Raw genomic sequence first — 26,014 nt, 5'->3', positions numbered from 1 at the left:
CAATCATATCACCACAAACGCTTTGTGACAATGGGAAGGAAAAACTCTCTTTTAACAGGAAGAGACCAGCAGGCTTGGGGAGGGACAGCCATCTGCTGTGACCATTTGGGGGTGAGGAGAGGAACAGAGAGTGACAACTATTCAGACTGTGCTAGACACCCACACGCAATTTAGATTCACTAGTTAACCAAACCAGTCACTGCAAGTGTTTAGACTGGAAGTAAACCAGAGTACCCAGACACACCCCAGGATTTGAGCCTTGTTGGTGTGAGGCAGCAGTGCTAACTGCAGACACCTAGGAGCTGAAATATGGTTTAAAAGCATTTTCATGAACTCTACACCCTTTAGATCAGAGGTGATCAATCAATTCTACAAAGGGGCCACATGAGAAGCTGGGACTGTTGTGGAGGGCCTCACCAATAAGTTTTGTTTTTTTGATAGTTGCAATTTACGGACGTTCCCTAAACACATCACGTTTTAGTCACGGAGAAAGGGCAGCTATAAATAAACAACTAGTGTATGCCTGTTACTGCACATGGTGTGCAGAGACCGTCATGTTTGTTTCATGTTAACCGGATGATGTTATGATACATATCATCCTGCTTCCACTGGGTGGCGCTGTAACTGTGACCTGTTATTGGCATGTTGAGGTCTCCAGAGTAGAGATTAAACAATGTGTGGGGTTATTTCAGCGTTTATTGTGACGGCATGCAGTCAGTGGCCTCAGGGTGGATTCAAAGCAGGCCTCTGAGTTAGCCTTGTGGCAGACAGAGAAAAGGAAATGGTAATGTTTGCGGTGACTTCCTCCTTGACTTATCACTGTCACAAGAATTTCAGAAAACTTGGCATTGAGGTTATGGTCACTGAGATTTTTAGTATGAAACTCCTACGTTCCCTTGTTCTCAAGTTGAGCCTGCCCAAAAGTGACATTGAGCTAAGCTTTTCAAAACAAGGTAGTTAATCAGAGATTTCATTGCATCATTTAAAAACTGCACATTGTACTTACTCATGTTATCTTTGTCTAATAATAAAGTTTGATGACCTGAATCAGTTCTTCACGGCACTTCACTGAAGTTTGTTGTGCATTGCAATAGTTACTACGATATGCTAATAATATGCTAAAAGATTCTGAAATTTTATTCACCCAAAAATCAACCAACAGCTCCAGAGGCAGCATCTGAGCCAAAGGTTTATTTATTTAACCACACAGAAAATCAAATCCAAACAGCACGTTTTTGTTCTATACAGCAGTGTTTCTCCGAGCACAGAGAAGTAAACTCAGCAAACATAAGGCACTGGATCTGAGGCTAGACGACCAGAAACCAGCAGACGGACCTGAAAGAAAAATGTCCAAGCACAACTCACAGTGACCAACAGCCTGATGGGCGCTAACAGCAGCAGCAGTTCTTACACTCCTTTCCAGCCCGCTCCCCTTGGCTTTTTGCTCCCCCCGCACTGATCCACTGAGCTCCCAGTATTAACAACATAAAAAACAAACACGACAAATTTATCTTTGACTCATCAGAGGAAGACTTCTGTAAATAATTTTAGAGAGAGGAGCAGACAGAGCGCTTTGTGTCTGTGCTTACCTTAGCATAGAGACATGGGCACAAACAGCTAGGCGAGCACGCCCATTTAAAGCTTGTTACTGTATGCAAAAACTGAATCTGGGGATTGGCGGGCTCACCTGTGCTAAGCTAGCTAGCTGTGTGTAAAAACTAAAGTGGGAAAAAATTTGGTTTAACTTATTAGATGTTATCTATATACAAAAATGCTAACTTTCTCCCGACAGTCATGGCTTTTCCCACTGCTTTGTGCTCAACTAACTAGCATGATGTAAAAAATAGGAGTGGAAAGATTTTTTTTTTTTAAAAAAACATATGGTTTTAAGAGAGTTACTAAAAGATTGATTTATATAGGAAATAGGAAAATGCTACTTTATACCTCAAGGTTTTTTTTGCTAAGCTAGCTAACAAGCTTTGCTAAGCTGTGCTAAATAACTATATGTACAAGTGAGAGTATGGTTTTATGAAAGTTTTTTTTTTTTATAGATCATAGAAAATTATACTTTACAGTCATAACTGATTTCCCGCTGCTAGCATTAAACTGTGATAATAGAAATAGAGGGGAGAGTATGGTTTTAAGAGAGTTACTAAAATGTATTTATATAGCAATGGTAATTTATGCCTTTTTTACTATATATCTTTATGAAATGAGTATTGTTCTATGCCAGTGTCATTAGATTGAGTAGCATTTTGCTACATTAAAAAAAACAAAGTCTTCGCTGATTTTCCGTTGCTTTATGCTAAGCTAAGCTAAACTGCCACAGACATGAAAGCGTTTCCTCTCAGGCAAGAAAGCTAATAAACATATTTCCCAAAATCTCAAACACAACCAGTAAAGAAACCCATACATTCATCATGTCAACACAGTGGGTAACTTTTTTAAATCATTCACAATCCTCGTAAACAAACTTTGAGCTCGACATTCATTGAATCCATTCGTCTGAGTGATAAGAAATAGTGCTAACATGCTATGCTAATGCACTTAAAAGAAAAGAGGAGGATAGTGTTTATGTTTTGATACAAAGCAATAAGCTTGTTGATTTAGAGGCAGCAAAACACAAATGGAGTTTTAGATTTTCCGACTCGGGTCCACACTGCATTTCCATGGCTGCCGGTCTACACCAATCAGATCTCCAGAAAAAAGCAAAAGAAAGAAAGAAAAAAAAAATCACCACCTGTGTCCTCTTCTCTCATTGGCTCAGAGCTAATACCGTTTCTCGCGAGCCCATCCCATGTGGGCAGGGTTAGGCTGAATATAGTTATACCCTACCCCCATATCTCTTTCCTGTCTACTCCTGTACACGTCCCTGGTTGGATCGTAGCCACCCCTTCCTCTGCCTCCTCTCCCTCCTCTTCCTCTGTAGGGCCTCCTCTGCCCTCTGTAGTTTGGCACCATCGTTTTAAACCCCTCCACCTCCTCCCAGTCATCCTCCGTGCTGCAGCCCACAGAATGATTGTCCGTCATGGTGACAGGCTTCATGTAGCTGCCCCTCTGGCTCTGTTCATACACGTTGGTGGCATGGACTGGTTTCCGGGGACGGTATTGCGACGGAGAGCCGGGGCTGCTGCTGCTGCCTTTCATAGCTCCCATGGAGATGTCCTTAAAGTGTGGATCAGAAAGCAGAGCAACCTGAGAGCGAGACAGAAGGAGGTCCTGTTACAAGAGGATATGATGCAGCATGACTTTCAAAATAAAACACCTAGTAATAAAAAGCTACCAGGACGCTCTGGAATGTCAGACTTTCTCTAATAAAAGCCACAGGGTAGAGAAATTTAACTGGTTTCTTTAAACACTCAGATTTACATACTAAGAGCCAGTTAGTTAACAGGATGTTAAAGGATGGGTTTTAGTGGGGGGGGGGGATCTCAATTGATGGGATCTCAATTTCTTAAGATCTCATCAAGATTATTTGACGTAACAACTTTTAAAACAAATCACTTTGTTATGAAAAGCTACCAGGGAGTTCAGAAATGTGACACATTATGGAAACTGTCAGATTTCCATAATAAAAGCCAACACCTGCTTACAGGAAATTGAAGGATGCCTTTCAGTGATCTTTTAAAGATAAAAGCCACTTCTAACTACTTATTAGATATTAGTTTCAAAATCAAAACCCGAAGTTAATTTGATTAGGTTATCAAGTTGCTCAGAAATATACGTACTATGGGCATGTCGTTAAGTGGCGGATCCACCAGGAGCACTGCTCGTGGCAAACTCTCCCCCGGATCTCTCTTGAAGCCTATCAGGAAAACAAAATGAATTTAAAAATTTTCCACCTGACAGTTAAAAGAAAGCCATAACACTTTGAAATGTAAGGACTTCATCTCCCAGAATTCCTGCTTACTATAATTGGATGGGACCATCACTGATCGGTTACTGTTGGTAGTGGGAATGTTAGACGCAGCGGCGCTCTCCAGAGGACTGGAGATGTGGATGTTCCCGTGGCCAGGCATCGTGTCCCCGTTGATTGCCTGAAGCTGGTGCTGCTGCATCGCCCCCTGGCTCACCTGGAGCTCCTGGTGGGTGGATGCAGTTTGATATGCCAGAGAGGAGGGGCTGTACGGACCCATGGCTGTGGGGTACACCGGGACCCCCGCGCCCTGATTTGGGTGGTAACCCTGAGATGAAGGCGGGGGACCCGAGTACGGTGGAGGTGGGGAAAGATACCCAACTGAGTAGCTTGGGTTTCGTGCAGGCATCTGTTGCCATGGCATCCTGGGGGGTTGTGGCTGGGTGATGGGGTACCTGGCCTGGTTGAAGGAGGGTTCAGCCGGACCGGAGAGCTCATCGAGCGCAGCCTGGTTGTCATATTGAGAGGGCACCGGTGCTACAGTGGGAGGGTACTGGTGAGGCGGATAGCCCTCCTGCGGGTTGGTGGGGGTGTTGCTGGGGGTGTTAGAGGGAAGGCACTGTGGGGACGGGGAACGGGAAGATGGCTTGGGCTGCATGGCATGGGCCTGCTGCAGGGGGACGAGGTACAGGTATGGTGGGTATATGGGCATGGAGTAGGCCTGTAGAGGAAGAGAGCAGAGGCAGGACTCAGCATCAGCCCCTCGTTATTTTACTTAGAAGTGCATCAAAAATAACTTTTATTTTAACAAAATTAAAGTACATCTTGTAGTGCTTGGCATTATTTTTACATAATTTACCACATTAAAATCTGTGTAAACAATACCTGTTGCTAGGCAACTGGGCATGCTGCATCAGAAGTCATTGTTTACGTGGTTGTATTTTTTTGTTTTTATTCCAAATGTTCCCAAAATACAGCACACGATGAATCAACTTGTTAACAGGAAATGTGAGATGATGGGCTTTTACTTTAACACAACTCTCAATCCTCTTCTCCAAACCTGGTCTGTGTCTTGTGGGTGTGCGTTTGTGTGTCTGTTGGTCCAGGCTTACGTCTTACCTTAACGCCCAAGTTAAAGAAAAACCTCAAGATGTTGACGTCTGAGGAGAAAAACAAAAAACACACAAGGATACAAAATCCTGATCAGATATCTCTTTCATGGTGTTGCTCACTGCGCTGACACATCGCAGCCTCTACTTTTGCTCCATGAAAACACTGACCATTAACATACAAAACTCATCTCTAGTCTATTTCAGCTGCTTCGTCTCACAGGGAAGCACCAGCATGTTCTTTATGTCTGACCCTGCCTGTATGGTGGCCTTCGTGCACATCTGTGAGTATTTTCTTTGCCTAAATGGGTCAAAAGCAGTTTTTGTGGAAGGACAGGTGTTTCCCGCTGAGGGAGTCCGTGTAGGACATCCAGTGCTGATTAAACTAAAGCATGTGGATATTTTCTCATGTTTTCAAATCTGCTGAAACACTTCTGTCATGCCTAATTTTTTTCATTATTTCGTTTTACTTTGACAGTCAGCACCGTCTTTGAATATAGAGCTGTGAGTCTCAGAGCACGACACAGGCATGGCTCTGATGGCTGATCTGATTGTTCAGTTTTCTATGGCGACAGTTGACGTGGTTATTTATCATCTTAGGACTCTTTGGTGTGGCTCACCTGTGGGCAGGTCGTCCCCGGACTTGTTGGAAGAAAGGTTTGGAGTCGCAGCTATCTCGCCTCTCTCTCCCTGGGGGAATCCGGGATAAAGGAGGTCCTGGTAGAGCTGGGACATCTGCTGCAGGGGGACGGGTCCGGGGAGGGGCTGAGGAGGAGCAGTATGAGGGGGGTGAGGTGGGGATAGCTTCTCGGAGGCAGGTGGAGCTTGAGACTCGGGTGCAGACTGGTGCTGTTGTGGTGGGGCTTCGGTTTGGGTCTGGGGAACAATGGTGGAGGCAGAGAGAGAAAGGGAGGGATGTGGGACCTGGGAAGGGTGAGGAGCCTGGGCGGGGGGGTGGGGAAGGGAGGCCTGGGGGTAGGAAGCCACAGGAGTGGGATAAGAGGTCTGAATGTGGGGCTGGAGGTCAGTCTGAGGCAGGACAGGTGCCTCTGTGCCAGACTGCGGCTGATCCTGGGGCTCGCTCAGCATCATGGGTGGGCCCAAGATTTGTGGTAGAGAAGCCTGACTTTCAGTCTGGATTTGGGGTAAAGAAGACTCTGCTTGTTCCTCAGCTGAGGGCACAGAGACCTGGGTCTGGACCTCAGGTGGAGGAATTTCACTTTGGAAAGCCTGAGATGCCATCAGAGGGCCTCCAGTATTTGGTAAAGAATCTGAAAGAAAGAGAGAAGACATGAAGACCAAAGTAAATTACTGATGTGCCAGCTGCTGATACATTTACCAATTATCTGCCTAAAAAAATACAAAACAGTCAAAATTAAGCACAAACTAAGGGGTGAGAACAAATATCTTTCAATTAAACTTCAAATATATTTGTTGTCTGTTAATCACGTTACTGATTTTCACTTTATGTTTATTAAAATCTCGCTGAAAACTGAAAAACAATCTTCAATTTCCCAACAACAGAAATAAACCTGTTACAGCACAGTACAAAAATCCTTTGGATCATTTCACCCTTCAGAACAACTCTACCTCTATTTTCTTCTTTCATACGTCACCTGCTGGAGTTTTATAAAGGCTTACAGTTGAGAATTATAAGGGGTGTGGCCACTTTCACTGTTAGCTGGGTACTAGCCCCAAAAAGCCTAGCCACACTGGCTATAGCCATCATTTAAATTGTTTACTACTAAACACCCAGAGCCTGAACCACCTGAGCAACCCCAAAAATGCTGGAATGGTAATAAACAAAGCTCTTATTTTGAAAGGCGCATCTGATTCAAAAGGATTTTAACCCCCAAAATAAACTTAAAAATAGTTTTTACTGGTTTAAACTGAAAGTCTGCTACTCTGTGTCAGTCTGGGGATATCTGTGTATTTACTTCTGTGGACAGCCTGCAGTCTAAACTGTGACACGAGCCTGAAACTGAACAGATTTCTTACTTGTGGTTGGAGGTGGAGCAGGTGGAGCCTCCCGGACTTCAGCTGAAGGATGAATTAAGGAGGAGGAGGAGGGTGGAGTCTGAGAGCGGAGGAGAGAAGTGATAGGTGGAGAGGAGCGGGCGGCGGGGAAGCCTGGTGCAGCTGTGGGTGGGGAAGCAATGGGAGTGATGAAAGTGGGAGGAGGAACTGAGGAGGAAGGAGGAGGAGAGGTGGTTGGCTTAGGAAGATGAACAGATGCAGGGGGGAGTTTAGAGGATGAGGAGGAGGTGGGTGAAGCTGCGGGGAGAACGGGGGTGCTGTAGGAGAAGGCAGATGATGGGACAGAGGGAGGCAGCGGTGCTTCGCCTTTTGGAGAAGGTTTAGCAGCAGGAGGAGCAGCAGGAGGAGGAGGAGAGCCCGGCGCAGCAGTGGCTGAGGCGTAGGAAGGTGTGTTTGTTTTAGCAGCTGGAGCTACAGAAGTGAGTGGCAGGCTGACAGAGGGGCTCGCATTTGGCATCAAGGCCTTGACAAAATTCAGCCCCGAGGGGGTGGAGTCAGAAGGTTTAGCAGCAGGAAGGGCGGGGCTGGTCATGGTGTCAGGTGTAGTGGTTGTAGAGGTTGCTGTAAGAGGTGGGGTGGAGGGTGTGGGTTTGTCCAGGGCAGAAGGAGACGGAGCTCTGACATCTTCAACGGGGCTCTTCTGTAAAAGGACAGAGCAGCAGCGATCAGACTCCAGGTTTTAAATTCCAGACGGTCCCTGAAGGTCTCAGGTGACATTTCAACGACCAAATGCACAGAAAAAAACAGCTGCTCAGCTTCTGGGGTCAGGTGGAAACTTCAGATTTGATAGATCATATATGGAGTGACCACATTCTTCATAGAGCTTCCTTACTGAAGTCCCAGGTACGAAGCAAACTAGAACTCGTGCACTCATAGGCTTTTTCTCATTTTCAGAGGTTTTTTACCGATTTAAAAATCACCTCATGGTCTCACTCTCACATCGTTTCTCGTTGGAACGATTGCCGTCTCTCTTAAAGAGCATGGCAGCACAGCTTATGTTACATCTGAACAAAGTCAGCGCGGTGGTGGAGCGATGATGATTTGGGCACCAGTCATTGAGTCATACATGAAGCCATCTTTATACAAAAGTGTTCTGTGTAAATGTAGGCCCCCGTCAGCTGTCTGACACACAAACACTGTCATGCAACAGGACGATGGTCCAAGCCAAATTACAACCAAATGGCTAAAAAAACGAAGCAACCATGAAGTCCATGGAGGGCTGTGGTGAAAACTTAAGAGCTTTGCATAAATTACCATCTGTAAACCTCAATGACTGGAAGCAACGTTGTAAAGACATCAGGTCAAAACTGGTCCACAGTGATGTGAGGGAAGGACAGTCTCAAAGAAGCTCCTGAATGCTGTGGCGTACGTAGTTTTCAGAGGACGGCAAACGCCTCACGAGCTGACAGCGTGCGATTAGTTATTTTAATTTATTTTAACTTATGTTTTGTATTCATCTTCTGTTTTATTGTTGTTAGTTTCTAAGTATTTTAGTTTTTATTCAGCAATCTAATTTTCCTACAAAGCTTCCTGATAGGCTTTTTAATTTGATTTTCTTTATTAGCATTTCATCTCATTTTCTAATTGTTCTCAATTTAATTTCATGTACTCTAATTCTACTTGCAGGCCTTTCCATTTTAATTTAATTTCTTTGATGTTTTGTGTTTTTAATTTGAGTTTCGTGTCACTGCTGATTATTTTGTTTCATCCCTTTTTCTTCTGTCAGTCGTCTGTGTGAAAGGTGCTTTACAAATAAAGTTAGCATCAGTGTATCACTGAGCCTCGGCACCAGGATGCTTTTAACTTTAAATGCAGATCGTTGCATTAAACCTCTTAAATGAAGACAGGAATGTTCACCGGCTGCTCCCATTAACAGTCATGTACGCACTAACTGAGCAGGCGAAATCATTCACAGCTGAATGTGAACAATGTCACATACCATGCGGTGCCTTTTTGTGCTGGTGATTAATGTTAGGGTGTTTAGTCTGTTTAAATCAAACTCTGGTTAGTTTTCCCCTTTTGACGAGGCTGTGCAGATGTGAACACTGTACAGAGAACACAACCTCCAAAGTACAGTTCACAACGAACACAGCGGTTCGTTTATGGTGTGAACGCGATCCAAACCAACTACTATAAGCTTGAGCTACAGCACGCCCCGTAAGCTTGTGTTCTTTTGTATTCTCTGCTGGAAGGTCCTACAGATGTGCAGCGGTCTGTGCGGGATACCAACTAGCTGGGAAATGAATCAATTCTCCATTTTCTCACACAGCATCTTCTTCCTGTATTTACTTTAGTTGCTTCCACACCAGACGCATCAGGCCAATGAGCAGACTGAAATGCTCTCACGTAGTTTGTAGTGATGCATTCTGGTCCGCTTGGACTTCGCTGTGTGCAAACAAACGAAACTGCGAGGGAAAAGCTGCAAGTTTACAAACTCATCAGCTGATTCGGACCAGAGGAAATGGCCCTGAGAGCGTTTCTGCATCATAACATGTCTCCCTGTTTGTGTCCGTTTGTGGTCTGAACTCACCGTCTTGTTCCTCTGAGATCGCTTCTTCTCTCCTTTCCTCTTCCCTCCCTCTCCCTGCGTCCCCGGCTGAGACTGAGGGGAGAAAAACAAACATTAGAAACATTAAAAACTAAAAAACATCTGCTGAACAAGAAACAGCGTGAGCATGATGAATTAAATCCAAACTCTCATCCTTCCCGGAGCGTCGTGTATCAGCCTCTGAGGAACATTTTCAGACTTTTACATGTCCTAACAGCGAGCCTGGAGCTCATTAAACATTTTTACCATATGGGCCACTTGCTGTAGAAAATAAACATAAAACTCTCAGTAAACTACGACACGGCGCCTGCAGGCTCCTCGACAGGTCAGAATCCATGTCGGCTTCTGTTTCTCCAGCTTACAGATGAGTTTCCACCTCTTGCTTGCTTCTGTAGGAGACTTTGATTTGTTCTGCTTTAATTTCCTGTTGAAGTTTTCAGTAACCACCAGCGGCCATGTTTAGCAACACGCTGCATCAGCGCAAACAAAAACAAGACACTGCTGGTATTTACAAAGAGAGCACAGTGACACGATCACGTGAGAGGCACTGACCCCGTTTCATGTGCATGTCTGGGTCTGCTTTTCTCTGTAGGCTCCTCTTGTTGGTGTTTTTAATATTGTTCACATGTGTAACACAGCAAAGCCAGAGCTGACAGGAGGAGCAGAAGCAGTGAAGAAAAGAAAAACGGGAAAAAAAACAGGAGAAAAATAAAAGTGTGGAGGAGAATATTTGCAACACACAGTTTTTCTGCTAACTCTACTATTTAATGTAATTAAAACAAAGAAAGAAAAAAGTCTCATGTCTCATCTTTTTGTTCTCGATATTAAAACGTCTGCGTTCAGCCGTAAAACTGAACACCTCTCTGCGCTGTCTGGGAATCGTCAGTGAATCTGGCCCCAGATGTTTAAACATCAGCTCGCTGCCTTTCTAAAAGGGTTCAAACCGGCCGACCCAGCCTCAGCAGGACGTTCAGGTTTATCTGCACCTATCATGAAATCAGCCTCATGTGAACTCACGCCCAGTGCGGGGAAGCTGTGCTCGTCTCTGAGCTGGATCTCCACCAACGCCACGTTCCTCTCCTCCTCCTCTTTGGCCAATCGCTGCTCCTCTGTCAGGCCGAACGCCACCTCCGCCGCACCCACGGACTTCCTGTAGAAAGACACAGAAACGCAGAAGAACTTTATTTAATCCAAAGAGCAACAACAGCAGCGTAAAATGAAAAGAACTACAAAATAAATAAACTAATAATCGAGCTCAAAATGATATTTATGCTTTATATAAACCATAGAGGAAGATTATGAAGGAGGGGTTCAGTGATCGTGTCATTGTGTGATCCAGCACTGATGTATACAAACAGAGATGACACACCTGCTGGTTTTGGCCCCGCCCTGCTCCTCTACATTGGCCTGCGGGGGCCAGGAGTGCTGCTTCAGCGTGCGGCCCCCTGAGCCCGGCGCCGCTGCCTGAGAACCAGAGGACGACGATGGCCCGACGGACTTCCCCCTTCCTCGGCCTCTCCCCCGCTCCTCCCACTCTGAAGGAGAAAGAGAGTTTCCACAGACTGCACTCATGCAATAAACCTGTAACATACGTGTGCGCGCACGTGTTCACCTCCTCCGTGCCCGTTGCTGAGCCTCTTGTCACGGTTGCCCACCTTGCTCCACCCGCTGTCATCACTGGGGGGGCGGACACTCCACAAAGGCACCACCTGCCTTAAAACACACATAACAAGATTTGTCACGTCTGTGCAACCTCCACGACACTGAGCGTGTGTGCGTGCTGTTAGTGCGACCTACTTCCTGCCCAGATCTTCTATGTAAACGGTCACTGGCTGGTTATTGGCCGGCACCTCCTTGATGACGGCGCTGTAGAGCCGATTGGTTCCCTCGAGACGAACCTGCAGGTGACGCACAAACAGCGTGAAACATGCACTCGAGGAGGATCACACACACACACACACACACACACACACACACACACACACACACACACACACACACACACACACCTGGCAGCGGTCTCCTACAGTGAACTGCATCCCAGCAGCGATGCAGTAATCCAGCTTCTGTTGGGCTAAAAGAAAAAAAGAAAAGAAAACGTGAAACATTCACTTTTAACTTTTGTTAAAAAATGATTTTCTGATCACTTTGAGTCCAAAAAGTGTTCAGAGTTCCCCTTCAGATCTTTTATCCCCAGCCTGACGTCTGTTTTCAATCTTCCTACAAAATCCAAAAACACGGCTGATTGTCACACTTTCAGCTTCTGCACCACCTGCTACGCTGCCACTGTTTTGCATATTTAAACACAGGTTATCACATCCAGCTGCTGCTGCCTGCCACCAACAGCTGTGTCCAGCTAAGTGGAGCAGTGGTCCTCCGCTTTAACGATCAGGCTGGGCACAGACGTCCCGCCTCATCGACAAGCCGGGACAGCGCTCAGAGCCAGTACCAGTCATTCTCTTAGTAGATGTTAAAATTGTACACAGCCTCAACACTTCTGCCCTCTGACCTCATCAGGATTCATGCCTCGTTCTCGCATTATTGCAGTCACAAACTCAGGTGTCCACCTCACCTGCAGGTCCACTGGGGTTATGACCTGATCAGTTACGGCCAAGAGGTAAAAATGTAGTTGACATCGAGCCCCGACGTGCCGTGAGGAATATGAACTCTTGTTGGCAAAGAAATAATTTCAGAGAGCCGGCTGACCCGGACTTGTTGCCAAATGCAGCGCTCTGATTGGTCAGATCTGTTTATTCGTGTTTGAAAAAAAGATTACAAAATGGTTTGAAAAAATAAAAGCCTCAAATCTGCCCAGTGAAGTGATGCAGTCAGCGTTAACAGCTGTAGTTAAGATCAGGCGAGTCTGACTAATTTTACATGTTCGACATGTGAAGGAGTTTAGTTTATATTATATAATCACTGATGTACGAAGGACGCCATCCAAAAGTCAGAGGATCAAAGCCGTGAATGACAGCTTTGATAAACCGTGTCAGCATAACTGGCGCTTCACAGCAGGTTCATAGCCTCGGGAACATCCCAACAGAATCCCATTGGTGTGCAGAGAGTTCAATACAAAGTCCATAACTGCAAGTTGTCCCAAACGTTCAACTCTGTAAAGCGTCCACATTGAACATTACAGTCTGACGATCAGCGGGCAGTTTGAAGCAGCCCCGAAAGAAAACCAAGCCCAAGACGACAAATCTCAACAGTGAGTCTGCGCTGCTATTTGAAGTCTGAGTTAGTTTAATGAATATAAAACTGTCTCCTTTGAGTCTATATTTATACGTAATGTGATTGTGACCTCTGCAGCTGACAGGGTTTCCCAGCATTTATCCAGCACCACAGTAACACCTGAGAAACCTGAAGCACTTCCTGTGGTTTCAGTGGGAGCTTACCACACATTACCAGCACTCACTCAGGTGTGATGCACCAGCACAGATACACATCATGCACTCCCAGCATATTTCTAACAGTGGCGTGCCTGCAACACCACAGGAACCAGTGTCTCCTCTCTCTGCTCACATCGGTTTGCTCTCAGCTCAGCCAAATTCCCAACTAAACGATCCTCGCGTTTGCTTTTGTCAGACCACTGTAGGAAATAGTACCACCAACATGGCCGGTTATAACCGATGCAAACCAGCCTTTACTTTTAAGCAGTGTTCTGGTCTGCTCGTCTTCAGTCACCCGTCCAAGCAGCCGGACGTTCTTATAACTTATGAAAGTGTTCTTGACCCATACGTGACCATCAGACTGCTGCTTACACCACTCACATCTTTAATGTGCTGCATACCACACATCCCTCCAGCCCACGCACATGTGTAAACACAAGAATGTGTATTTAATTTTTACTTAGTTTTTAAACTCGTGTTGCTCTAGTTATTTTTATCCTGTGAAAATGTTCAACAAACATGTTTCATCGTAACGGTGACCTCGCGTGAACTTACACACGACAAACTGATAGTGAAGCAGGTCGTTTCTTTGGACATCGCCCTGGGATCTGACTACTTTTAGACGCATGCTTTGTTTTTCTGTGTGTGTGTGTGTGTGTGTCACCTCTCTTGGACTTGTGCCAGACATCGTACTCCACATTTCTGAGCAATGTCGGGTTCAAAGATCGCCTCACCCTCTGAGGCAGCCCACGCCCACGGCCCTGTTACACACACACACACTTCAGTGACAGTACTACCCTGTGTGGTTGTTATAAAACATGTGTTTTATGAATGTTACCCTGTAGCTTTGGTTGTGCTTTGTGGAGGTAGGGCTGGTTCCATTTTCCACCCTGAGACACAAAAACAGACATCATGAGATTATTAAAGCCTTAAAGTTTTACTGTGTTTGATAAAAGGAGCTGAGAACACTTACAAAGGAAACAAAGTGTCAATATGTCCAAATAAGTAGGTAATCAGTTTTTAGTATACAAAAGTAAATCAATAACGATGAGGAAGTAAACAAAACCAGCAGCCTGTGAATTCACTGCCAGTAAATAAAAATGAAGTGTGAGTGCTCGTTTACTAAAAATCAGGCACAAGGTGCTGGATTTTGACTCATTTCCCTTCACAGTAAAAGTTATCATGCAGGTGAATAAACCGCTGCTTGATGCCAGTTTCCTACCACAGCGCCTCGTCTACATCCAGGTCGGAGTCGTCACTGCTGGGGCAGGCGGGCATGCAGTCGTCGCTCAGGAGGTCGGCGGGTCGGCCGATCCGCTGACAGGAACCCAAATAGCTGCGGTCCACCTTAAACACGCCTTCGTACAGCAGCTCGTACAGGACGGCTGCAGGAGAACCACACAGAGACTCGGGATGAGGGTTTTTCTGGGGTTTGCTGCCGTGTTCGTGTGAATCACAGGAGGTCTAATTATAGCCTGAAGTCTAACTTTTGATAAGAGGCGAGACAGAAATTCAATATTTGAACCAAGAAAAAAAAAAAAGTGAGTGAATGGGTAACCCACGCTCTGTGGGCTCATCCAGTTTCATTAAACTGTAATCACTGACTTACTGTCTTTGCAGGCTGCATTTAAGTGGATGGATTGATTATGATGAACAATCACATAATAATACAAGACTGTCATGTTGGGCGAGCCTCGACTTTGACTGCCACCTTTTTAACAAAGCATCAGACCCCTGCTGTGGGCCTGTATGAAGAATAGCCTGTAGTCTCTTTTCCACTGGCATCTACTTGGCTTCACTCTACTTTGTTTCAGTCGTTTTCTATTACAACTGAGCGAAACCTCAATGTAGGCGAAGCAGTTACAGCAAGGCAGCCCGAAGCCCCACAAGCTCTTTGTACGCGACACAAACACAACAATGGAGGGCATCGGGGTGCAGGTATACCTGCTGCTCGGCCCATGTGGCGATTAGCTGGTATTATCCGGTACCTACTCAGCCAGGGTTTCACTCCGAAAATGTGACGTCAAAAGACAGAATGTCACTGATTGGCCAAGAAGTGAAAACACCACGTGAGTCACGAGCGTAACGCCTTCACAAGAATTTTTGAAACCCGACGATGAGGAAGACGGCTGCACCACAACATCGTGGTCCAGCAACAAGGTGGGTTTTAGCAGCAGGCGTACCATCACCCTGACGTCCTCCATTGCTGTGTTGTGTTTCTGTCGCACACAAATGACGTCAGGGGAGTTTCGGGCTGCCATGTTGAACTATGTTTGAGCTGGTACTCAGTGAGACACGCTGGGTGGATGTGGGCCACGACCCCACTCTACACCCCTACAAGGTTTCACCACTTTTAGAGATATCGTGTTCACAGACAGAACGCTACATGAAAAACTTGACCTTCACATCAGAGGTAACAAATACGTTTGATAGACGATCCCGAGGTGAAGATTTAAGGGGGAAAGTGATACGAGGGCTCAGGCAGTAAAGCATCTACCAACCAGAAGATCGAAAGATCAGTCTGTTCCTTTGGTCCAAGTATCCTGAACCCCCACGTTTTGACTGTGTTGTAATGTTAGATAGTGCTGCATGAATGTGTGTCTGTGACAGGGTGAGTGAAGTGAATCTAGTTTGTAGTACAGAAAACGTTCTGAGTCAGCAGACACCTGCGAGCTGCTCACAGACTGAGTTTAACTTCTGTGTTTATGCTGCAAAGTGTCAGTTTAGTCGGGTCGCTGGACTTCAGAAACTTACACTACAGGAAACACTACAAGCTTACGTTACATCAAATTAACGGGCAGTAATTAGACGACAGCGACTGTTAGAGATGTCAAACAGAGACATCAGCGTTAAACGCTGGACACACAGCAGCATGAATCAGAGGCTCTGCAGGCTCTCCTGTGATTGTTCACCTTTAGCAGAGTTAAGACAAAACCAGTTTGAGCAGCGTGGTTAATGACTCACGCTGCTCCTCTTGCACACTGACTAAGAAGTGTTATGAAGACTTGAGCTGAAAGGGTTTCCTCGGAGTGCCGCAGCCTTACACTGACTATGTGGTGTTTGGTTTATAATGTGGTCTCTGTTCTCTCATTTTCTCTGCCGAGTGCCCACATTTTGATTGATGTTCTCATCTGTTTGTTATGAATTCACTGAGACTTCTCTTCAGTGATGATTACCCTCCCTGAGAGGATCTGCAGGATCAGTTAAACTCTTTTCCGCTCTCCTTGTTTTACAAACAAATGAAATCACAGACACTCACACTGGCAGAGTGCGGTGTTCTTGATCCGGCTGATGGGATAAACGCTGTCATAGTGATTCCCGTTCAGGAAGCACAGCTGCACCTGTAGAGGCAAACAAACGGTTCGGCTTCAGTAAATAAAAGAGTGGAAACTGAAGCGAGAAGAGACTGAAAGGCTTCGGGGATGAACCGATCTTTTTTTCCTGCTTTAAAATGTCCGGTAAAGACAAAATAACAAGCTGTGTCGTTTGAAAAATCGCCGTTAGCGTCTCAAAGCTTCCGCCTGACAGCTTGGTGTATTTTCTGAAAGTTTTCCTCCGACAGGAAATGCAAATCGTGTCTCTAACTAAACGCTCGGCCGAACGCGTCCACCTCACCTTGTCCTTGAAGTTGTTGCCTGTGATGTTGACGGCTGGCTTGCCGGGCTCCTGGAAGATCAGAAAATCCCTCCTGCAGGAAGAGATCAAAAGAGACGAAGAGAGAGAGAGGAGAGGATGAAATGAGATGACGAAGCTTTGGTGACTCATCGTTTTCACCATCTGATGCTAAACTCGGGGGCAGGAACGCAGATTCCTCCAACTATAAATGAGGACGAGCTTCTGCACGTTTGGACCCAGAGAGCCAAAGCTGTCACACCTGGGATGATTTCACCGCCACCTCGGGATGCTGCTTCATATCTGACTGAGATGCCCTTTAAAGCCTAACTCAGGGTTTAAGTGTTGCCGTGTCGACAGACTGATGGTCGTTGCCGACCTGTTAAGACCCCCGAGCCTCGTTCACACACATTTCACAAGCAGATCATCGTCAAACTCCGTGAACGTCTCAGACTGTGCGTCCAAACAAAAGGTGAAGGTCTGGGTGCACATCTTTAAACTAAATAAAAAGAAACGTTATTTGTCTCATTACGTGCAGTTTCCCAAAACAGCTGGCAGCGCTGCCTCAAAGGGAAAATCTTTGGTGACTTCCTTCTTCAGTTATTTTCAGAAAACTTGACCTTTGACCTTGAGGTCGAGGTCACCAAGATCCAAACTCGTCCAAGACTTGTCGTGACCCCATCAGTCTTTTACAGCTAAGGGGTAAAAACCCAAACATAATCCATCTATTCTCTTCTGCTCATTTGCGTCCAGGTCATGGGGGCAGAAGATTTTCATCAAGTTTAGCTTCAAAACCTTCTAAAGTAAATGTGGCGCCTCTTTACAGCCACAGACAACGAGTTACGACCATTTTCATCAAAATCATCTGAGCGGTGGCAGTACAGTGTCACTAGGATCATTGCACACATCGTTATCGGCGCTTAGAAACTGCACTGCCATATTATCAAAAACACCTCACACGGCATTGGTCCTCTGCTCAAAACCTGCACCAATGAAATTGGAGGAAGAACTGAGCAGCACACACTCAAAAAGACTAGTTTGAAACCTGGATGCTGACAGAGGTGATTTTAGCTTTTAGTAACAAAACAAAACATAAATGTCTCATAAACGAGTGATTATTGTTACTATGTGAATAAAATATCCAAGTATCACATTTGCACTGGCCACTATATTAGATACACCTTGTTAGTGCCAGACTGGACCTGTTTGCCTTAATTCTTCGTGGCAGAGGTTTAAAAGGCTGCTGGAAACATTCCTGTGGTTTCAGTGACACAACAGCATCACACAGTTAGTGTAAATCTCTGCTTCTACCACGTCCTAAAGGTCCTCTGTTGGATGTCTGGTGACTGTGGAGGCCAGTGAGTATAATAAACTGGTTCAAGAAACCAGTACTGGGAGCTGGGAGGAGTGACACCCAGTGTGGGCCTCTGCTGCTTCATGGTTTAATGTGTTGTGCATTCAGAGATGCTCTTCTGCATACCTTGGTTGGAATATGAGTGCTTATTTGGGTTACTGTTGCCTTCCTATCAGCATTCTGCTCTTAAATCTGACATAAACAAGGCGTTCTCTGCATAATCTGTCAGTTTTGAATTATTCTCTGTAAACCACAGAGATGGTTGTCGGGGAAAATCCCAGCAGATCAGCAGTCTCTGAACTACTCAGACGAACAACCACGCTACACTCAAAGTCACTGAAATCACTGTTCTTCCTCATTCTGATGCTCAGACTGAACTTCAGCAGGTCGTCTTCACCATTTCTCCACACATAAACAGAGCTGCTTTCATGTGATTGGCTGATTAGACATTTGTGTTAACGAGCATTTAAATAGGTATACTTAATGAAGTGGCCAGTGAGCGTAAAGCTTTATTATCCACAGTGAATAAAGCTCAAACACTGTGGGAACTCCCACTAGGCTTTCTGTCGAGTTAAAGTGCAGCTCTCTGTTCAGAGACCTCTGATCTCACTCACTTGTACATGGCGGCCAGCGCGTTGATCTCCACCTCTCCCACCCATTGCTGGAAAACAGAGAAACTTTATGAGCTTTCATATTAAAATGACCCAGCATGTGAGAACAATAAGAGCGTGTGGTGTTTTTACCTGTGGATCCTGAAGCTTGCACAGGTAATCCTCAAAGTCACCTTCAATAAACTGCAAAACAAAAACAGCAGTGACTTTTTTAGGCAATTTTCTTCCTCAGTTCTCCCAAAAAAACAAAAACATGATGTGTGAGGCTGAAAACAAAGCCAAAATAAAACCTCCACTTCCTCTAAAGGATACGCGAGTCTGTCCCCACAGACTCCAGTGTTACCATGTTTAACTCTGCAGCAGAAATAAACATGTTTACAGCCGACCAGGCCACACAAAACCTAAAACACCGCAGTCAGAGGTAACTAAATTTAGACGTTTAGCCAATGACATGCTGTCGAAAGATATTTTTAACCTCCTAGGACCTGGCGTCCACGTATGTGGACATCACATTTTGGGTTATTTAGACCAAAATACTCAATTTTGCTCTACAAGGACCTGATATCCACTTACGAGGACATTATACTGCCACTGTCCTTTAAATGAATATCCTCATATGTGGATCTAATTTTTCTTAGAAACAAAAATTTGGTAAAAAGAAAAAAATCTGGTAATTCTTTGTTTTTACATTCATCGGGCCCCAATGTGCCCAAATATCAAAGAGAAATTAAAAATGCATGCTGTGGAAGAGTTCAGGTCTTAGGAGGTTAAAAATGAATTTAGAAAAAAAAAAAATCTATCAGACTGTACTCCCTCCATCAAGATATTTAAGAAGTAAGCAAGTGAAAAACAAACAAACACACACAAGAAATTATTTAAAAGTTTTTTGAAATGCGACCTAAAACATTTCCACTCCTCCAGGAAGTGAAGGCAGCAACATGACAGGTGGAGCTTTAATGCTGTTGATCCACCTCTATGCCCCATTCTGACAGCAGCTCACAGCTCCTGCTCTGCCAGCTGCCCGAAGGGCACCCTGGGAAATGTAGTAAAGCCCTGCAGCAGAGCGAGTTTATCACCACTATTAAAAACAACACCAGCAGCAGCTTTTGCTTTCATTTCCTCTCATGTGTCACTCAGGGAGTGAAAACCCGCAGAGTCACTCAACCGTGATCTGTGATTCACAGAAGAGTAAATCGACTCCTCGACAGCAGTTTGAGGGTCCAAAAACAGCCAAAAATCTGCTCAGACAGGAAACGTTTGAGCCTTTTCTGTCTCACATTTGGTGTGAACTCACTAACTTTCAGTTCTCAGCTGTTGAAAACAAAAACAAGACATTTAAAAAAAATAAAACATGGTAATTTATATTATTTATCGACGAAACGAGCAGGATCATGATTACGTGCAGCTCATGCATTAAAACAAGACCGAAAGCTCGAGCTTTCACACGTTTTCTGCTATAAATAGAGAAGTTGCGGCTTGTGTGAGAGGCAAAAGCAGCTTCTTTTCTCAATGTTAGGCCACAGGGTGACGTCACTAAAGAGAATAAAGCTAAACTAAACAAACAAAAAGAAAAAAAATTTAAATTCTCTCATGTTTTTACTTGTCTTACTTTACAGACTTATGATTAACTCAACTGCAATTGAATAACAGCTCGGTCCGGCTCTTTAAGAGGAAACGCAAACCCTAAAAATACCAGAACTATTAACTTTGCTCAGCGTCGTCATATTTGTCAAAACAAACAGTGTCGGGAGGCTTCGGTACATCTGCTTATTGAGACTCGGGACACATTTGTTTTGATTTATTGTGAAGTCCCCGACAACCACCAGCCACACCATCGTGAAGATAAATTACAACTGAACGTCTCTGAAGAGTGAAAAAAACATTAACTAAACTGAGATACATTAAAACAACCTCTCAGTTACAATAACAGGTTACAGATGGAGAATGCAAGCACATGCTTAGTGAAAATTACTTCTAAATATAAGTTCAAATTCTCAGTGCTGAGCAGACATGGTGTAAGCACCTGTTACATCTACATTTATTATTCATGTAATTTATTAGTTCGAAGCCTCAGAGCTCATAGAGGGGATGTTTACACCTCCCAGGATTAATTATAACACACGGGTGGGACAAAACCGAGCCGCCTCGTTGAAGTATATATATAATGTTTAACAATCACCTTTGTTTGAATGCTGTGTGTAATCAGTACGAACGGGTCACCAGCTGAATTTATACTCACTGGCCACTTCATTAGGTACACCTGTCAGCCGGTCACATGACAGCAGCTCAGTGCATTCAGGCAAGTACACTGGTCAAGATGACCTGCTGAAGTTCAGTCTGAGCCCAGGGATAGGGAGGAAAGTGGATTCAAGTGACTTTGAACGCACATGGTTGTTGGTCTGAGTATTTTAGAAGCTGCTGATCTGCTGGGATTTTTCAGCACAACCATCTCTGTGGTTTCAAGGTCCGAAAAAAACAAAAACAAAAACGGAAAATATCCAGTGAGCGCAGGTCTCTTGGTAAAAATGCCTTGACGATGTCATGGACAGCCTGCTTCATGTTGATAGGAAGGCAACAGCAACTCAAATGACACCCTTAATACCAAGGCATGCAGAAGAGCATCTCTGTATGCAGAACACATGAAACCATACCGAGCACACACTCCTGTCAGCTAAGAGCAGGAAACTGAGGCTACAATTAACACAGGCTCGCCAAAAACGGTCAACAGAGGACTGGAGAAATATCACCTGATCTAATGCGAGTCTTGATTTCTGCTGCAACATTTAGATAGTGGGTTCAGAATATTTTCTCAACACTTTTCCTCCACAGATCTCAATCCAGTAGAGCACCTTTGTGATGCGGTTGAGCAGGAAATCAGCATGATGCCATCACATCAACATGAACCAAAATCTCTGAAGAATGTTTCCTGCTCCTTGTTGAATCTGTGCCACAAAGTATTAAAGCAGGTCTGACAGCAAAAGGGCATCCAACCCTGTACTACCAAATAAAGCAGCCGGTAAGTGTATACATGGGTATCTGTACAGATAAAGAACTGAAATTGTCCGTAATGTACAAAAATATACACAGTGTCCAACCTATATGATACACTGACTCTAAATTATGTGTTTTTTGATGTCTTTTCATAGGTATGAGTGCAGTTATTGAAGTTTTACCCTTTAACTTTCACTTCAGTTTCCAGGGCATTTGCATGTTTCAGTTTAGTTTGACTAGTTTCAGTGTTCGTTGTAGTCGTTTTTTATCATCATCGTGTGAACAGATTTAAGAAGTTCACAAAAGATATTACAATAAAAATAAAATATCTCACGACACATGGACATCCCAGTGTCAATGAACATCAACACCAAAGCCTCCTGATGACTACTGGGTTGACAAATTTGCTTAAACCAATAAACCTGTTTATTATTTCCCTTTAGTTACTTTTCAAACCACACAATATGGTTTCAGTTTCTTTTTAACACAAATTTCTCCTCCTTTCTATGAATTCTAATTCAGTAAATAAAAAATACTCCCTGGCAGCTATTTTTTTACCACAAATCTACTTTCTAGTTCGAAAAGTAAAACCACTTTGCTCTCCCATGATGTTGTTTTATTTTGGTGACACTGTACATACCGCCTCATAGGTGTCTCTGTTCTGCTTCAGAAACTCCACACACTTCGCCCTGACTTTAGTATGAAGGCTTTGGCAATGCAGCACCTACACAGGAGGGGTCAAAGGTCAACAATAAACACAAACAGACATACTTAATATCAATATTCTCACATATATTGTGGAAATATTACATTTACAATTCGTTAAGAAGTTGTAAACAGCTGACCTTTGCAGTCAGAAGCCTAGCAGAGACACTTTTGGGTAAACAAGCCGGAAGTACGATTTAAAAAAGCCACAATTAAATTTTTTTTCATCATTTAAAGTTTATTCATTTGTAGATGTAGGTCTGAGTCTACGCTGAAACCAGAGTTTGTGGGCATAACTTTTGTTCGGCTAACATTAGCACATCGCAGCTGCACACCAAACAGACCAAGCCCAGCTTCTCACCTGTGCTAAGCTAAAAACTTACTTAACGTTAGCATTTTCTGTAGTTTTCCCGTTTTACCTGCTCGGCGACAGCCCGAAACAAACAGGACCCGTCTTTGGCTATCTTCTTCCGATGCAAACCGATCGATTTCAAGTAGTCATCCATTAATTTCTCGACACCCCTCTCGTCAATACTCTGCATGCTTCCGCCGCCGTCCATGCTAGCAGGGTGCTAGCCGCTAAAGATACCTGCGTGTTTTGGACGTCAAGCGGGGCGAAACTTTGCGCTAAAAGTTGTCAATATCGCCACCAAAAAGAGTTACATAACGACATCTACGAACTAAAATGAGTTAGCGTCAGCGGTGACAGCGTCCAGTTTCGTTTTCCTGGAAGCCCGGTTCATCCCGCTGAAAGAATCCCAGCTTCAGAAAGTGAAAGTCAACTTTAGCTCTCACGGTTAGCACGCAGGCTAACAGCTAACAACACGCCCCCTTCACTGTCAAACATGAACGGAACAGATTCTACAAAGTAAAAGCCTCCATTTGTCAATAACACTCGATTAATTCATCGCGAAATTAACTCTAAGACTCCTCGGTGTATAAAATTCGTTACTGAAGTGATGAATTTAATAATAGTACATTAGTACAACATAATAAAAAGTTCTGTTCGCAGGTTTTCTGACATAATTCATCATAAAACAAAGACTTCCACAGTTGCTATCAAAATAAAAGGATACAGGATACATTTATGGAAACATAAAAAATAATTTAAAAAAATAAACAAGCTCAATAAAAACCAATGAAATAAAATAAAAATGTATAATAATAATACATTTAATTAAATCATTAAAATTTAAATATAAATAAAACCTCTTTTTTTATAAATTCAAAGGAAAACGGAGTCTTTCAGAGTCACATTTTATTTTATTACTGGACTAGGTTCAGCTTACTTATGTCTTAAGTACTTGAGTCATCTATCCTTAGGTGGATTCACTGACTGTATACAAAACGCAGAATTAAGAACACACAAAGGCTTCACATCGTCTTGCGTATAATTTAATTTAATTAAACTTTGAACAATGAGGTGATAAAATTACATAATTTCAAAAAAAAAACCACAAAAAAAAAAACCGTGAAGGTATTTTTTTAATGTAACTGAGACGGGTGGGTAAGATTATGACAACGTTTTAGAGCCTTTAATTGATTTATCGTTTTTACAAAGAAAGATATATAAGAGCCTACAATTATTTAGTTTCAAACTCTTCTTATGAAAAAAGAGAAAGCTATTAGCAATAAATAAATAAATAAATAAACAAAATACTCATATGAAAATGAGTTATTTCATCCTGTTCGATTTAAATTAAAAGCTGTCTTTTCCTTTATAGAACCATTTTTGTTGTGTTGTATTCAGCTTTCTCCAGGGCGTTTTACAGTCATATTTTATCTATGTATTTATCTATGACCTGAACCAAATGTAAAATGTGCAGATCTCAGCAGCTCAGCATAGTCTTAATAAAGTATATAGAAATAGCAGGAAGCGCCTCGGTCACCTGACTCTTTCTTTTCTTTCTCTCAGTCCTTTTGAGTCCCCCTTTCACTTTTTCAACCGTCAGCGGTTCTTCATCTCTTCCTGTGACTCGCTGTGGTATCGATTTCACTCCAGTAGAGCGCTCGGAGAGAGGCTGCATGTTGACTGAACACAGTGTTCGTGACTGTGCCTGCAGATCGCCATTCCAGCCCAAGGATGCCTCTTATCTAGGCATGCATTAATTTAAAAGCCATGTTAACAATAAGCATTCTAGTTAATGCTAGCCACAGTGCATGCTGTAGGTGCTCAACTCCACCAGCCAGCGGGGGACACCATATCTCCAACCTCTCAGGCTTAGCAGGAATCCCAGTTAGTACATTAAAGCCTTGCATATTTACTGTTAGGAGTCTATCCCAGCAACCACAGGGTGAGAGGCAGGATACAAACTGGACAAGTGTAACACAGAAATACAGACAACCATTCACACCATTTAAACTAAACCCACTAACTGCATGTCTTTGGACTGTGGGAAGAAGCCGGAGTACTTGGAGAGAACCCACGCAAACACGGGGAGAACATGCGAACTCCACGCGGAAAGGCCACGTGGTCAAGTGGAACTCACAACCTTCTTGCTGTGAGGCAAAAGTACTTCTGAAAATATACATTTTTGAAAAATGGTCCATCAACCCACTTTCAAGCCTTTTTGGTTCCAGTGAAATGTTCAAACTTTGTACCATAAAACTTTCGTGCAAAGAAAAAGGAAATGATCAAGCAGAAAACTAGCTGGTTTGAAACAAAAAAATGGGACCAGAGCCAAGACTTTACTACCAAAAACAGCAGTTCAGTTCACCTAACAGCCACTTGAGGCTGCCTGCAACAGCGAGTCACTCCCCACTGACTCCCATGTTAGGATGTGTAACTTTAGAGCAGAAATAAACATGTTTACAGCCTGACACGAACAACAGTTTCGGTCTCCATAAATTCATAAAACTGTGCAGGTGATTCATGTTTTTTATCACTTCTAAAGCATTATGTGACTAATGTTCTGGCATGTCAGAAAGCACAGTCTTTATCTGTGACATGTCCTGAATGGCTTGATGTTATTTTCATGTGTTTTCTCGGCATATTTAAGTCAGACATTAATTTAGTTATAGGCAACTATAATAACCTTAGAATAAATGTAAAGTTACTTTTTGTATTTGCACAATTTAACTATATATTTCACCAGCAGGGTGCAGCATTTCACTGCTGTGCTGCTTTTTTAAACTTTAAAACTCATTTATATTAGACACTGACTTTATCAAAACCCCAAATCAGGAAATTTACTTTTTCCAGCAGCACAAGGGTCATGTTTACTCTTAAATGAATATAAAATGTCAGCAACTGAAAAAACAAAGCAAACAAACATCTGTAAGAATATCTGGGCCTCTAATGACGGCGACATATCCTGTAACTGTGAAGCCGGCTATTTATGATATTTAGTACGTTAAGTTAGCATTTTTTTTGCATTAGTAACATGTTTTTGTTGCATTTATGAAGTTATAGAAGTGAAATAAAGTAAATTGTTTACCTTTAATTAAATTTTAATTTTAAATATCAACACAACAATGGTGAAGTGAAGGAAAAATAAGCATCTGTTTGCATGTTCAAGCAGACAACTTATCCAGGCCAGAATCTGTGTCCACCTTCTTTGCTTTCACTTCACCTTTGACCCCTGATGTTGTGATACATGAAAGGTACAGCCTGGCTTCGGCTCAGCTTTAGCTGATATCTCTACAGCACCAACCACAGACACCTTGGAGTTATTTCTTCACATTCTGCTGACAGATTTAGTCAATTTAAAAGATCTCAAGTCATTTTAAACACATTCATTGGCACTAAGTGCCTTTAAATGATTATTCAGTGCTCGTATTCGTCCACGTGTGAACATTTTCT

At 43.5% G+C, this 26,014-nt stretch overlaps 1 protein-coding gene and 1 long non-coding RNA gene across 2 annotated transcripts in view; one reads left to right on the top strand and one right to left on the bottom strand.

The window, feature by feature from the left end:
• Positions 1 to 26,014, top strand: part of LOC145425560 (uncharacterized) — a 270,059-nt gene that overhangs the window by 195,121 nt on the left and 48,924 nt on the right. The window lies entirely within an intron of this gene.
• Positions 1,177 to 23,050, bottom strand: otud4 (OTU deubiquitinase 4). The gene is made up of 21 exons (XM_026160305.2): positions 22,632 to 23,050; positions 22,148 to 22,231; positions 18,649 to 18,699; positions 18,520 to 18,566; positions 16,555 to 16,627; positions 16,199 to 16,280; positions 14,162 to 14,324; positions 13,778 to 13,829; positions 13,604 to 13,700; positions 11,560 to 11,624; positions 11,348 to 11,448; positions 11,163 to 11,263; positions 10,920 to 11,085; positions 10,568 to 10,700; positions 9,533 to 9,604; positions 6,964 to 7,642; positions 5,586 to 6,236; positions 4,976 to 5,016; positions 3,911 to 4,577; positions 3,729 to 3,805; positions 1,177 to 3,195 (listed from the first exon to the last, which is right to left on the bottom strand). The coding sequence occupies exons 1-21, from the start codon at positions 22,770 to 22,772 to the stop codon at positions 2,770 to 2,772; spliced, it is 3,969 nt and encodes a 1,322-aa protein (XP_026016090.2). The 5' UTR covers positions 22,773 to 23,050; the 3' UTR covers positions 1,177 to 2,769.

Source organism: Astatotilapia calliptera, chromosome 3, assembly GCF_964374335.1.
Source record: "Astatotilapia calliptera chromosome 3, fAstCal68.1, whole genome shotgun sequence".
Lineage (NCBI taxonomy): Eukaryota > Metazoa > Chordata > Actinopteri > Cichliformes > Cichlidae > Astatotilapia > Astatotilapia calliptera.
The sequence above is the reverse complement of the archived record's forward strand: the minus strand, read 5'-3'. Positions and strand labels throughout refer to the sequence as shown.

What these genes read in the sequence shown, in the direction of transcription:
- otud4 (XM_026160305.2), bottom strand. Translation starts at nt 22,772, where the DNA reads ATGGACGGCGGCGGAAGCATGCAGAGTATTGACGAGAGGGGTGTCGAG. An exon ending in ATAGAAGATCTGGGCAGGAA is followed by an intron (nt 11,264 to 11,347) that starts GTAGGTCGCACT and finishes GTGTGTTTTAAG; the next exon opens with GCAGGTGGTGCCTTTGTGGA. An exon ending in CAGCAACGGGCACGGAGGAG is followed by an intron (nt 11,086 to 11,162) that starts GTGAACACGTGC and finishes TTTCTCCTTCAG; the next exon opens with AGTGGGAGGAGCGGGGGAGA.